This window comes from Ooceraea biroi, chromosome 4 (genome assembly GCF_003672135.1).
Source record: "Ooceraea biroi isolate clonal line C1 chromosome 4, Obir_v5.4, whole genome shotgun sequence".
Taxonomy (NCBI): domain Eukaryota; kingdom Metazoa; phylum Arthropoda; class Insecta; order Hymenoptera; family Formicidae; genus Ooceraea; species Ooceraea biroi.
Window position 1 is genome coordinate 953138 of NC_039509.1, and position 15004 is coordinate 968141.

General features: G+C 43.3%; 2 protein-coding genes across 4 annotated transcripts in view; one reads left to right on the forward strand and one right to left on the reverse strand.

Moving 5' to 3' along the window:
* LOC105283617 (neutral ceramidase) overlaps nt 1–15004 on the forward strand; it is a 43294-nt gene that overhangs the window by 11314 nt on the left and 16976 nt on the right. The window lies entirely within an intron of this gene.
* LOC105283616 lies at nt 62–3314 on the reverse strand. Its single transcript, XM_011346516.2, has 3 exons — nt 3217–3314; nt 1679–1939; nt 62–693 (listed from the first exon to the last, which is right to left on the reverse strand). Exons 1-3 carry the CDS (start codon nt 3223–3225, stop codon nt 406–408), a joined length of 558 nt encoding a protein of 185 aa, XP_011344818.1. The 5' UTR covers nt 3226–3314; the 3' UTR covers nt 62–405.

Genomic DNA, 15004 nt, shown 5'->3' on the forward strand with positions numbered 1-15004 from the left:
TTGCTGCTTTTACAATCGGACGCTTCGAAACGGGACATGTGAGAAATGAGACAATGAGGACTGAGGAACTAGAACAAACATACTTTTATTTCGCTTATTATGGAGACAAAATCGAATATTGCGCCAAAAAAGAGAGTCAACGATATCTCGCGTGCTATTCTCGATCAATTATTATGACACTGATATTCATCGCGATTTATCAAGAACGAAATCCTAGATCTTCCTTAAGTCTACTTACATACGTACAAAAATAGCTCAAAACTTTCCTCCCCAAGACGCAGTCGCTGCGAAACGAGATCCAGGGTGGTCGCGCTGTCGCGTCGACTGCGCGTCTGATTAGATCGAGCAAAATTAAGTAGCGAAACGCCTTACGAGACGATTCTGTATTTACACGATGGCCGATCGCTAGTAGTGCTTCTCGTAGTCGTAGCTGTTGTAGTGCGCCGGCGAGATGTACTTGACAATTGGTACCGGTTTCGACACCGGGTGCAACGCTGGTCCCACTTTCTTCACAACGGCGTTGAATCCGTTGTGATCGTCCGCCGTGTACTCGACGATGCGTACGCTTCCGTCAGGCTCGTTCACGCTGTAAGAACCGTGAACGACGTCGCCGTCTCGCACCTCGTGCTGCGTCTTCACGTCGCCGGTATGAGGATCATGCACGCCATAATTGAAAGTATACCTCGGGTGGGACTGCAACAACAAGGGCGGTATTATAATAACGTTGTTGTAATAATGCGAACGCGTTATGGAACGAGTATTCGCGTGCCGCGCAACATTGCAGCTTTGATCACATGCGCGATGGCGAATTTGCGTCATTTGATGAGAATTTGCGAGACTCGTATCGCACATTCTCTGACATACAAAAATCCCACTTTCCACTATTATGAATATTATGAATATTAATTATTAAAGTAATATAAAATAAATATTTAAAAGATAAAATTTCATGATTTTCAAAGGGTAACAACAGAAAGGCGATTTATGGCGAAAAATTAAATTGATTTGTTGTTCGGTGGGCGTTGGAATTCAGCTTTTCGAACCGTTTCACGTGAACAATCTGCCTATAATTGATGTTTGTCCGACGCGGTTGATTTTACGCACCTCTCACGCGACTCGTGTTTATACGCAATTATCTTTATAGGCAGCGTTTTCTCGTGTGTAACTCGCGCAGCGCCGCTTCCAGTGACAATTAACATCGCGAGAAAGCGACGACAATGAACGTCGCGGAAAGAGAGCCCGGCACTAAGATACGACGAGGACGCAGGAAGTACCTTCGCCAGACGTCGTTTTTCTGAGAGACAGGAATCTAAATTAACATACATGCCCCTCCTAAGGCGAGTTTGGAAACTCTTTCCGCTCACAAAGCACGAATTCCGGACTCACGAGACTTGATGCATCCCAACATCTTTCAGAATCTAAACCGTGTGCGAATTAAAATTCAATTTAGCTAGTTAACAAGCTACAACGGGAAGGAACCCTGGGAGGCGAAATTGCGAGAGAAACGCACCGAGATCTTTTCTTAATGCCTATTCAAGATTCTATCCAGATTTTCAGGAACGAGTTTGGAAGAATATGTGAGATTAACGTGAAAATCACTGTAATTCCACATTGCGTGATGCTAAAATAGAAAAGTATGTATCACTCACAAGAACGAACGCGCGGAAGAAGTACTCACGTAGTAGTCGTGTTCCTCGCTGCTTTTGTAACCATGTTTGTAGCCATGCAGACCATGATCCAGGGATGCGTCGAGGTGCAACGGTGAGGCGGACACCGAGTGCACCGGCACCGCGACTGTTGGCAGGACTTTGTACTCGTTGGATGCTAAGTATCCATCGATATCGCTGTAATCGCTGTAGGACAGGGCATGCCCGCCGTTGTAGCCGCTGAGAACAACCGCGTTGCCGTACGCCAACGCGGCGCAGAGGAGAGCCACCGTCTGAAAAGCACAGTTCGTGAATCTCGATCGTAATCGAGATTGCTGAAAACGGGATCGACGAACGCGCAAGATGATCAAGAATCCTACGATTTCTTCCGTAAATTCTTTTCTCTTTCTCTCCCTCTGTTTCCTAAACATTTTCTAGGTACTTCCAGGCAGCGCGCCGTGCTTCAAGGTATATATTTAAAAACAGCCGAGACGTGTACAATCGATTCTCTGTGCACCACGAATTTTCATTAGTCACCGTGTTTTGAAGCGGAATCCCGATGGAAGTCGAGTTTGGAAAGTCATCGTGGCTGATGTATTGGGAAAGTTTCCGGAGAGACGCGCTTCTCGTGTTTCGAAGTTTCGTTACGCCTTGGGTCGGAAGTCCTGCCGGCGGGAAGACCGTCCTTTTCACTTTCACGTCAACCTTGTTACCGCAGGCCGATAGATCGTGAATCAATACAACAGTGCGGAAGCGGTTAAGAATCCCGCTTCCTTATCCTTCGTGATGAAAATGATACACCGCGCAGAAAAGATTTATTACACCCTCGACAAAATTATCCGTGTCTTAGAAAGCGTTAGCGCGGACGTCCCGGACTTCGAACGAAAGGATCGAAAAGAGAAAACAGAGAATTAAAGAGAACTCAGGGTCTGGCATAAGCGAAACTGAAAATTTAATTTTTCTTTGAAATTTTTTTGAAAGCAAAAGTTTTAATGAGTGATTATAATCGATAACAGGATGATTCAGAGTTACCGTCTTTTCTATCCAATTATTATGTTAGTGAATTTTTTAATCAACTCTTTTGATATTCTTCACATCACCTTAAGTATCTTTTCAATTACAGCTTGAAAAGGTAATTCTGTAAAATGTACATCTATCCAAGAGTTTGACAGTAAATAATTCCGAAGACATCTTTCCTGCACCTTTGACAGAAAAATATATTCAAATTCTTATCCACCTAGCAATAATATTGTTGTGTCCGGGGGTGGCTCGAGCGGATGAGCCACTCGGTGTACCGAACAACAATATTACAATATTCCGTTTGCAGAAATACTGCAACAAGCCAGGAAAACAGAAAAAAGAACAGAAGAAAGAAGGAAAAAAAAGAAGGAAACCCAGAAAAGCAAAGAGAATCCATTGAACGATAGACGCGATGGCAAAAGTGATTCTCGAACGTGACCGACAAGAACAACGATGCACACTCGCGCAACCACCCAACCATCCAAAGCCACCCGCTCTCGTCCATACCACACTCGGATCGCGGAGTCCTCGCTCTTTCTCTCCTCCGTACCTTCAGCATGATGTTTCCACGTTTTCCGCTCACCACCGTTCACCGTATTCAAGACTGAACGCGAAGTCACTGATAGCGTTATTCGCCGGGACCATGGGCTTATATCCATCTCCCACCTCACGGTGGTTCCGTTCCGGGCAAAAGCTCTCGGCCTCGTGTGCCACCACTCTCCGTCTCATCGCCGCGATGGTGTTCCCTGCCTGTCCCCCCCCCCCCCCGGTCGAATCTTTTTGCGTGTGAGAAAACACATAGCACGCACCACGTGCTCGCCTCCGGGCACGTCGCGACGCCGCGAGGACGTCGCCGCTACGTCGGGTGGCTACTTGTGCGAAAACCCTGAAAAGGATCCGGTCGTTCGCCGTTCGATTCGGTCGTCACGCTCGATTCGGTCGTGGTCGATAGATGGGTGGATCGACGAAGATTACGGATAAGTCCTGGATATCGGTTAATTGAATCGACGCACGGGATAGAGCTACCTGTTGCGTTCTCCTCACGGACATCACTCGTGCGGATCCTGCAGCTAGACGTTGAGATGCAGCGAATTGATTCGGCCGCCAGAGTCGATTATGTTGAAAGGATAAGAGGTAATCGCCGGCGGATAAACCTTATTTCTCGAGCCGTTCGCGCTGCTACCTAAGTACGCATTGGGGAGCGTCGGGAGAGTAATTGCGGTTTCAAAAACGGCGGAAGATAGTCAACTATACGTGAAATTGAATAAGGATTTAATTGGAAGTAAATGCAAGGATGAAACATTCCAATGGGAAAATTTCTAAAAATTTGCATTTTATTGTTTTAGTTCGACGGCGGAATTTTTACCTTACTGCGAAATTTCTCAATTTATTAAATTTTTTAAATAATTAAAGGCAGACTCTAGTTAGGTTAACTAGAAAAGTTAACTAGAAACGTTACGCAAACTCGTTTCATGCTCGTATCGTTTACTATCCAGCTAAAAGCAGATTCGATACTTTTCTCTAATACAAAAAATAAAAAGTAAAATGGATGTATAATAGTATCTATCATTTTTACCGTAAAAAGTTTTAGAATGAATCAGATTTTTAGCTTTTATGCTATTAAAAGTTTTGTAATAAAATCTGCAGCGCACGGGAGAAAAGTTAAAATAGATAAATTTTATAGAGATAAAATTTCATATCCAATTGAAATGTTGATCACGAATACAATATAAGGGCTAAGAAGGAAGAACGCTCGATTTTTCTTATGGATCATTGTTTCTGCGCGCATAAGCATTACGCCACATTTTAGCGTAACAGACGCGAACGCTCTCACTGTATATTCATAGCCGAGTTAATAGCATTCTTTTTTTCGTGAAATCGTTCACGCATTTTTCTTTGTGCCGAGCACGTAATTAATACGCGAAATTTACGCCGAATTCCGTCGGCCACGGCATAAAACCGGACTACACGAGTTGCAGAACATCCTGAAGAGCGATATATTTCTCGGTTACGAAAAACTCGCCATTTGACTCATACGCGGAATGTAACTCTTGATTACGAAAACTTCAAAGAATTTCACGGGCACGGTAATTATTTTTGAAAAATGTAAAGAATAGAAATCTAATTTTGAAATATCGCGTTTAAATAAAGATTTCACAGATTTCATTTGTCGCAATTTCTCTCTCGTTATCCTTCCTGCGCACGACAAATGAACATACAGAAACAGAAGACAGGTGTTACTAAAAACTTAACATAATACTTTTGTATAATTTTAAAGGGAAACGAATTTACATTCTTCGCTTGAATTTCATCTCACGAAATTTTTTGTTTCATGATTACAACACTGAATAATTGCAGCCTGTAATAAAAAACAGAATCCTTATAAAGGAAAGGAATTTAATTCTCGGATATAGGCTTCGGTCTGACAAAGGCGTGGTAGCTTCTGTTCTATTTTTCGCTTACGCAATTCTCAACAAAGCCCGTTTGTCTTCAAGAACGAGCAACGTTATTTCCTTGCTCGCACGTAAAGTACACATCACCGACGTTCCGTGAACGCGATCCGGAGTGCACGTTAAAAAAGCAACAGTCCCGCCCGAGTGATTACCAGTGCGATCTATCTAGATCAAGATCATAAGCGACAAAACCTTTCGATCCCAGCCCAAATTCTTTGTGTCGTGCGTTTACGTAACAGCCAAGCCGGACTTATTGTTCAATGTTCTGGCATTGCGTGAGTCTCTCCTTTTTTCGGTGTGTTATGTTGCAATTTATTACTCCGGCGATTGTAAGTGAATACGCATTGACTGCGTGTCGAACCTTATCGAATTAATCATATTTAAACGATAGAATTGATTGATCGTTTAAAGCTCCATTTTAGCGAGCGATATGATTCTGCATTGACATATCCTTGTAGCACAATTAACTCCATTTATAGCAAGTAAATTAATTCACCATAATTATTCATACCCTTTAGGCGATTAAGTTCATTTAGCATAATCGTATTAACTAATCAGGCAATACGCATTTAACTCACAATTGGTCGAATTATAAAGGCCGGCGGCAAAACAAGTCTCGTTGTTCAATTTGCTTTCCGTTTATCATATAGATAAAATATATGTAACATTACGCGATTCGAGTAGGCTCGCTTTGTTACCATCACGACAAACGTTTTGTCATTCGCACAGCGCATAGAATCGCGCTCCAAATTCAGATTCTCGTTCGGAATCCCGTGCTCTAATAAACGACGTGGACTCCGTGGCGTTCCCTCGCCTCGGTCTCTCTTACCAATGACATTGTCTCGGAGGAGGCATAATTGGCGGTTTGTCCGTTTGCGTGGACGATTTCGTTAACCGCCGAGATATTGCTGGCTTTCTTATTACTCGGCCAGTCCGTTTCTTACGCAGTCGCTTATTACTCGGCGACGACTTTGGCAATAACAATTCTGTGAGGAAACCTGGTGCCACGCTGAATTAAGTTTGGTCGTTTATTTGAGCGTGCTTTGAGACGACGACGACGACGACGACGATGACTATCATAACGAGGCGCGCCTCCTAGGGTTTTGGTAGACAATATATAAGTGGTCTATGGATCTGCTTGAGAAGCGAGTGAAATCATGCCTGAGTGATCCATTGGTGAAGCACTCTTCTCAGAGCACCGGTCCTTTCGAATATCTTAAGCGGTGAAAATTCTGTAAACTCCGCGTAGAGAGAAAGAGAGAAATGGGAGAAGGAAGACTAAAATATACGTATGTAAAAATATATATCTTGAAAAATTTCTTCATACAGTGCTGGCAAAAAGTTCCGGAACGGTTAAAAATCTTGGAAAATAATGATTTAGTGGAAAAAGGTTTCAAACAACAAACATAGGGCTTAAAAAAAATCTATTAGATGATGATATCTATTTGACCTTGGTATGACCTTGGAAAGCCCGGCATGGTCAACATAAAAATCTCAAATGGAAACCCCTATTTTTTATTACATATTCTTATAGCTTAGCTCGAGAGCTTTTCGAAACGCTATAATAAATTTTTTTTCTCTTACGTACTTTTTGACTTATAAGGCTTGAAGGTTACACAGTACCGCCGATAGAATTACCCAAGGTGTACCGTGTGGAGGTTGCACGGTCGGATTTACACCTCTTTTGTGTGTGTGTGTATGCGCGCGCGCGCGCGTGTATGAGTGTGCGTGTGTGCGCGTGCGTGCGTGTATGAGTGCGTGTACGAGTGTGTGCGCGTGTATGAGTGTGTGCGCGCGCGCGCGTGCGTGTATGAATGTGTGCGCGTGAGTGTATGAGTGTGTGTGTGTGTGTGTGTGTGTGTGTGTGTGTGTGTTCTTCATAAAACTAACTTCACAAAAATAGTTTATACTCGTATGTACGAACAACGACATTACACACACACGCACACACGCACACACACACAAAAGAGGTATAAATCCGACCGTGCAACCTCCATGCGGTACACCTTGAGTAATTCTAATGCCGGCGGTACTGTGTAACCTTCAAGCCTTATAAGTCAAAAAGTACGTAAGAGAAAAAAATTTATTATAGCGTTTCGAAAAGCTCTCGAGCTAAGCTACAAGAATATGTAATAAAAAATAGGGGTTTCCATTTGAGATTTTTATGTTGACCATGCCGGGCTTTCCAAGGTCATACCAAGGTCAAATAGATATCATCATCTAATAGATTTTTTTAAGCCCTATGCTTGTTGTTTGAAACCTTTTTCCACTAAATCATTATTTTCCAAGATTTTTAACCGTTCCGGAACTTTTTGCCAGCACTGTATATATTTTTATGTGTAAGATACCTACGTGTTTTATAAATTTGCTAGACAATTTTTCATCATGTTCCACAGTGTTCCAGTGTCGGGAAATGGATTGTAACGCTCTTAATTTCGCACTCTACACATCACCACTTTAGATTTACGCTAATGTGGCAAAAAATGCCGTGGAAGAAACGATGACGAAGTCGATGAGATCAATCCGCTTACGCTCCCGGTCGTGTAATATGTGTCAGTATCCGCTAGTTGATTGCAGGTGAAGAATTATGCAATTGTATGTCCTTCGTAGACTTCAATTTAGATGACAAATAGAGTGTCACCGCTGACATGTAACAATACTCTCGTCTAAGGGTCATAAAGGAAAGAATAACAGGTATGTCACTATAACGACATCTTTCTCACCGTACTTATGTGTCATTTTATCTATGCTATCTTGTCGTAAAACGTACTTATGTTCGACCAGGTTTATTTCCAAAACGCGAATAATTCTATTTTCGATTCACTGTCTATATGACAGCAGATTTCTTTCTGCAATAAACAAGTCATTATATATTGTGTAGGTGAATTTTTTTATAATGCAAAAGACGTGATGTTAAAGGATTAGCGTGATCCATATATAGTTTCTCACAGTAATGTTTAAAGCATTTTGTTTGAAAATTATAAATACCAGTTAAAGTTTTGCGGATAAGCACTGCTATGAGTTTTTCCAATACACTGCTGTGGATTTGCGAGTATTAACTCAGCTATGCATACATGAAATTTTCGATGGACGAAATTTTTCTCATTGACTTTTTCTTTTCTCGTTACTATTTTCATTGTAATGTCTCTTTCGCCAGCAGTCCCTTTTGCACGTGGCAAAATATCGCGAAAACGCACGAATATATCCGCGAAAATAAAAAAATGTTTATTTCTATTAAACCGAAAAAAATAACTGATATTTTTCGAATAAAAATTAGACAATGATATTTTTCGTATTTTCAACTTTGTTGCATTTTATATGTTTTGAACATTTTATATGTACATTTTATATATATGTATATATTTTACCAATAGTTAATTTATTTATTACCCGAGCTGTTTTATAAGTTTTTTAAATTTAGTGCATGTTAAATATATTAGGTTTTTGCTTCACCATAAAAAAGAAAATCTGGTAAAAGTTATTTTATTATTATTTCCAATATTACATCGATATCCCATGCATCAAAAGTGGTCCACCGCAAAAATGTTTCAGCACTCGATTATCCATCGCTCTCGCCTAATTCTTTAGCCTGAAAAGAATAAAATCATGTTTGTCATGCGATACCATGCGACAGCAAATACGTCACTTTCTTTTGCGTCGTTTTGAGAAAGAATCTTTCTCTATTCAACGAGTCTATTTTGTCGTCGAAGGAGCCTCTATAACGTTCCACTCTGCAGCCTGGGGGGCAGAGAGTTACAATCTGTCTCCGTTACGATTCTAATAACCGTGAAGTCGTGAGAGAGGTGTACTGCGTGACCATAATGCCGAGAAGGGTCTACGGATACGCTTAATAAATACGCGAACTAATGCACGTGATGCGCATTGTAAAACGCAATGAAAAGTACACTCCTAGATACACAATATGTAAACTTTAAGACGAAGAAACGAATGAGAGAAATGATAAATGTATTGGAGTACTGAATGACATTTGCATCGCCTATTGACACAGGATCAACCCTGTTTTTTAAAACGTCGAAGACGTACTACAGCTTTCAGATAAAGCGAGGATAGAGACACATGGAGAGACAAGACTGGAATTAGAATTAAATCTCAAGTCTCGTTGGTGCAGGTATCTCGTTAACTGAACCAGGGGTCAAACTGCCAGGCCATTGCGCAATCCGAGTCACCAACTCTCGACACCTAGTTGTTATTCAAACAGCGAGGTGTTAATTCTGTTGCCTCTTTCTCTGTTGCACTCGACGGAGATTAATTTGCGCATGGTTCTCGTTTCAGCTGTATCGAAACTCTGACTCGCTGCTGCCGCTATTCCGTCGTCCTTTTCCCTTGCTCTCCTCGTGTCACGTCTGTGTCAATCCTCTCCGGGCTCTATCTGTGGATAGAGCTTGGCGTGGCCCCGCGATGTTACGTAATGCATTGTTTACCGTAGCCGCATTTCAATACAATCGTGTGGGAAACGTGCGCGCGCGGAACGTGGGTAAAAGAAATGTCTCGGCGTATCCTTGGCACACCCCGGAGCACCGGTGCTCGCGCGCCACTAGCTGCGCTCCTGAGGTCGCTTTCGGTCGCAGCGCAACCTAATTCGGCGTTTTTGTCCCGCGGTCCAAGGATAAGGTGGTTTCTTCTCCTTGCATATATATTAATTTATGTGTCCGTCCGCTGCGAGAGAGACTTTATGGTCCTTATATCCTTGCATTTACACGGATTTCCACGTAATAATCCTCCTCGTTCTTGCTCGGTCTTTGTGGTCTTCTCAGAGCACGTAGCTCCAAAACGACACTCCTCTCCTTGAGAGATTCTAGGCGTGACAAAATCGTGCCTGTCCAACATTGTGCTTGTCGCAAACCGACAAAGCGACGTCGACGAGGCACGAAAGATTCGATCGCGAAGGCCTGGAAGTAAAGCTGCGGTAAACGTTTTATAATACTTTTCCTTGGAATCAATGAATTCACCTTGCAACGCGACGTCGGTGCGTGATGCAGCGCAATAATTTACCATGTATCCGATAATAGCGTGTGACATTGGCGCATCGGTATATTTTCCGCGCGGTTAAGCACGAGGTGGTACAATGGGAGCCGCTAATAGTATAAAATGATAAGTCTAATGTGAGATGGCGATATCGCGCTAATTACTCGCCGTAAGTACACAGCGTCGGCCGCGCTCCGGAATTTGCAGACAATGGTGTGGCTTGAATGGAGTCGTTTCAGCTTGAATGGGACGCGTCGCGCGCGGAGGTGCGAAATCCTGTGCGAACGCAGAAAAATGTAGAAATGCGAACAATTTCTAGGCGCTTGCCTAGATTGCACCAAAATTCGCCTTTCAACGGTCGTGCATCAAAATTCGACCCGCGTGCTTTAATTCCCACGTGATATCCCGCTAATTACGGTCTCGTGTAACTCTCGACGGGCAAATTAGCGGTGGCGCGCCGCAACCGCGACCGATGCTGGAACGCGGCGGTGTAGCTAAAAGTTTATTTAAATAACAAAGTGATTCAGTTGCGGCAGGTTTCTACGGTAGGCTCCTTCTACGACGATCATTCCTGTCGCTCAATAGCATGCTGCCAGCGGAATACTTATCGTCGTTACGCAGCGCGTTTCGTCCGCGAAAGAAAGGCGAGTGTCATACGTTACCGCATGAGCTAGAGCGAACGCTACTGGAGAGTAAAAGTGTTCCGGCGCAAAGTTTCCCGGGATGCGCGTTAGAAAATATGTACGTTGTCGCCGACGTACGGATGCGTTTGCTATTCCGGAGCAGTAGAAACGTGTAAGAGGGCGAACGGCGAGCACGGAGGGAGAGAAATAGCTGGCGTTCCTGCATTCGGATTTCGCGCACACGGCCATTCAGCGGCAGAACGAGAGTGAAACTCTTTGGTCCGGTTGAATAACGTCGTAACGTGTCGTAACGTCAGGAAGCCCGGTGCTACTCTTTTTTTTCTTCTTAGGACCACTCTTCCTGATATGCATCTTTATTATTCCGCGTCGATCGAATTGGAGCGACGCACGTCCGTTGGCGAAATCAATTTGCGATTGATTGCGCGTCGACGAGCATCGTCCGCGAGCGGAAAGTCCTGCTTTTAGAGAGAATCGATTGATCAATCACAAATATAATTAAAATTACTAGTAATATGTATGATAACATAACAATATTGATATTATGTATTGATATTATTTGTCATGTTAATAGTAATAATTTTATATTAATAAGTTAATATTAACAAGTTAATACTAACAATTTAATTGAATAAAATGATATACTATGCAGTACTATGTATGTCATTATATAAACAACAAAAATGTATGAGCTTTAGGCAAACGGACCCAGAGGCGTGGTACTGTCATTACGGAGAAACATCATCATAATTCCTCGGCTACGTGCTCGCAGCGCATCATTATTTATTAATCGCAAGGATCGCAAGATATATCGAGAACGCATTAGTCAGCAGTATCCGCGCGGTAATTCCGCCGCGAATGGCCGTGCCGGTTTTAATTGGCGCGGCCAATTTTATCCCACGCCGGAACAGCTCCACACACCCTGGTATTACCGCTTGTGCAAGGGTCGATTAGCAGGCGGACTCGTCGTCATCGTGAGCAAGACAAAGGAGGAAACTCTTGACGGGAGAAGAAGAAAGAGAGAGAGAGAGAGGCAGAAAAAAATGGAACGAGTCACTATGGTGATCCACGTGTTTACACGTTCTTGTTCCCACGTCTGAAAACAGGGCTCCGCAATCGCACAGCATCTCAGCCTCATTATGCTTATCTCACATCGACGGAGACAGACTCCGCTTCCGCGGCTGAAAGTCCTCGCTGCGCACGCTACTGGCGAGCTGAGGATCGATGGATAATATATGCACACATCCATCACTCCTTTGATCAACAAAGAACGGCGCGGCCAATTTCGTTCGGGCTAATTGTTAACTGAATCGATAGTAAAAATGAAGAATCAATAAAATCTCACGATCAAGTCGGCATCGCCATCAAAGTCCATCAAAGAAAAATTTAGTAACAATGAGAAATTCCGATCAAACGATAATCAGTACCACGTTGTCTGAAGGTTTCAAATCAAGCTCCGCAATGCGCGAAGCGCAACGGGATGATTCCTATGACTCCAGGCTACCTTTGTATCGATATCTTGGATGATCTGACTCACATTGCGGTTTCAATGAATCGGCGATCGGTGCGGCGATGCGTGGGTGCGCGTTGATTGCGCCCCTCGCGATTAAGATCGACGTCACGCGATCCATCGCGGCGCGAATTGGCATCCAAGGTAGGCCGGATGACGACAGGTGTCTTACTTACTTGCGTCGCTCGTTTACGAGCGAAGGCGAGAGCGAAGACGGCGCGATGACGACGGTGGTGATGATGTCGGCTGGGAAAGCGCAGACGTGCGAGGTTGTCGCGGACCACCTTGAAGAGCGAGTTCATTTCGAGCGATTTTCTGCAAACGCGTCGCCGCCACGCCTCGAGCTACTCGCAAATTACGCGAATGTCGCGAGGCGTTTTTGCGCTCCTCGCAAGGACGACTTCGCTTCCGATCTGTGCGCGGCTCCGTTCTGCGATTATCAGCCGCGACTAATCGCGACAACGTTGCTCCAGAATCTTGCATTTTGTGGTGCGAGAGGCAATGAAGAGGCTTGCTCGTCAAACTGTTTCTATCTCGGAAAATTTGATCGTAAAATGATAATAACCACGTGTGCGAATATGGGCGAACTACTTCTCCCGCAGTTTATTACAAACGCGTCCGCGTTGCAATGCTAATTAATGAAACGCGGCCAACATTTACACCGACATTGACGCAACGTTCTAAGAACCTTCCTCGTGAATACGTACGATCTCTGCACGCTGTTTACGGAAAATTCATGCGTGAAGACGGAAACGGTTCGCAAGTGTTCGTAACATGACCAGTCACGACCCACTGACCTTTAATCGTCACGTTTAATCCAACGATGAATTGTAACGTTTTCAGTTACGCGCCTAATGAGAGAAAACGTTATGGTAATTAACATTTCTTCTCGCGGCGAAATTTCATGTCGCTGGTGGGCAGTGCTCGTAAGTTTCGATAATTGCTCGTTATTGCACCGAAAATAAGTCCATATTGTACGCGTAATCGCCGCATTTGCATGGAAAGTGTGCTGCGTTCGCAGCGCGCGAGTGATGCAATTAACATGACGAAACTTTATCGCGAAAAATGTCGGGATCGCACGCACTTTTACCGGAATTTAATGACAATGGAAAAAAAAGGGAAGAAAGAATTTCGCCTTCGCAGCGAAACCGTCGTCGTCGCTGCTGTTGCTGCTGCTGCTGCAATATTTGATACGAGATTGACCAAGCGTTGCCAATCAATTTTTCGATTTCTTCTATATTATAAAAAAATTAATTTTGCTAGTAGAGAGTCTCTTCCGGAAAAATCAGTTTTACTAGTAAAGAATCTTTTCCGGGAGATAAGCACGAAGCACTTCTTTCCGACGAAGCACGACGTATAATTTTCCTCTTCGCGCGGAAGCGTACCGCGATACAAACATTCGCATTCTAAATTAATAGCTACCTTATACTCTGCATGTTGCTGTCAGCGATTTTAATTGATGCAAAGACAGTCATTGGCGCCGGACACCATCGCTCGATATTAATTAATTTAGGAATCGATATTACCGTACGTTTATTAACGTTCGTAGGATATCAATTATCAAGGGAAAATCACATACGGAACGTGATTGGACGAGATGATTGGACATGCAATTTGATGGAGAACATGTCCAATGGCCAATACGTGCATTACCGTCATTCAAGGCGCTGTATATATACGAGCAGTTATAAGCACGCAGTATGTCGCACGATTCGCAATTCAATGCTGTGATAAAACCCAGAAATTCACAGTAATTAACGGCAATTAAAAGCCGTTTCTTATCGCGAATAATCTGTTCATTTATGCGATCTTCCGTGACCATTAATTAACAATGATCCATCGGAAGTTTCCAATAACGCAAAACGACGGAGGAAATATCGGCGAGCGATAATTAAATGATATTGATGCCGCACGTCAGACATTGACGTTAATATTGAAAATTAATTCTCTTTCGTCGTTAACTCACTTTATTAGTTTGTAACGCTACCATCCTTCGGAAGGAAACCGGACTGGCGGAAATCGATGTGTCAAGTAATGTTAAACGCTACCGGTAGCAATTTAAATATTCTTAGACGTAATAGGATCTCAATTAAAATTCGGAAGTTCCCGTCTCTTGTATCTCGACAGATCAAGAGATCGTTTAGTTGATTGGATGATAGAGCAAAATTTACCTTGTATTATTTTAATAATTTTTTATATATTTTATCATCTGTTAAATCGATCGTAGCGCGATCAAACGGGAGATTTCCGCACACGGAAATTGGGTAATCGAGCGAAACGACGTATTCTACGTTCCTTATACTTATCTTGCTACGAAGGAATTACTATCTCGACGGTTTTATCACGATTCACTAGACATCCTGCGCATCCAGCAATCGTGCGTTCCTTTGATCTTCCAGCATTCGTTTATGACATGTAAATGATGCACGCGCGCGTCTCCCGAGGAACAGAAGCCATGCATTCGTTGTAAACGGAAGCCCCCGTTTGATCACCGCAGGGCTTGTCGATTGTCTTCCTCCGCGATAGCGATAGCCGTCTATGTGGAAACGCGATCACGTAACGTGAGGACGCGATTTGCCAAGAGTCACAGCTGCTCGGATACCTGACATTTTCGCACGTTACCATGCGTTTCGCAATTCGAATGGTGATGAACCGCTTGCTTTAGAATTTTCAGCCTATATCAAACATCACAACCGTATTAATAATACGAGCACGTTGGTGTCAAATCGATCGCGCAAATAATCGGAT

Coding starts and splice junctions, on each gene's coding strand:
- LOC105283616 (XM_011346516.2), bottom strand. Junction 694..1,678: donor GCGAGGAACACGACTACTAC/GTGAGTACTTCT, acceptor TTGTTGTTGCAG/TCCCACCCGAGGTATACTTT.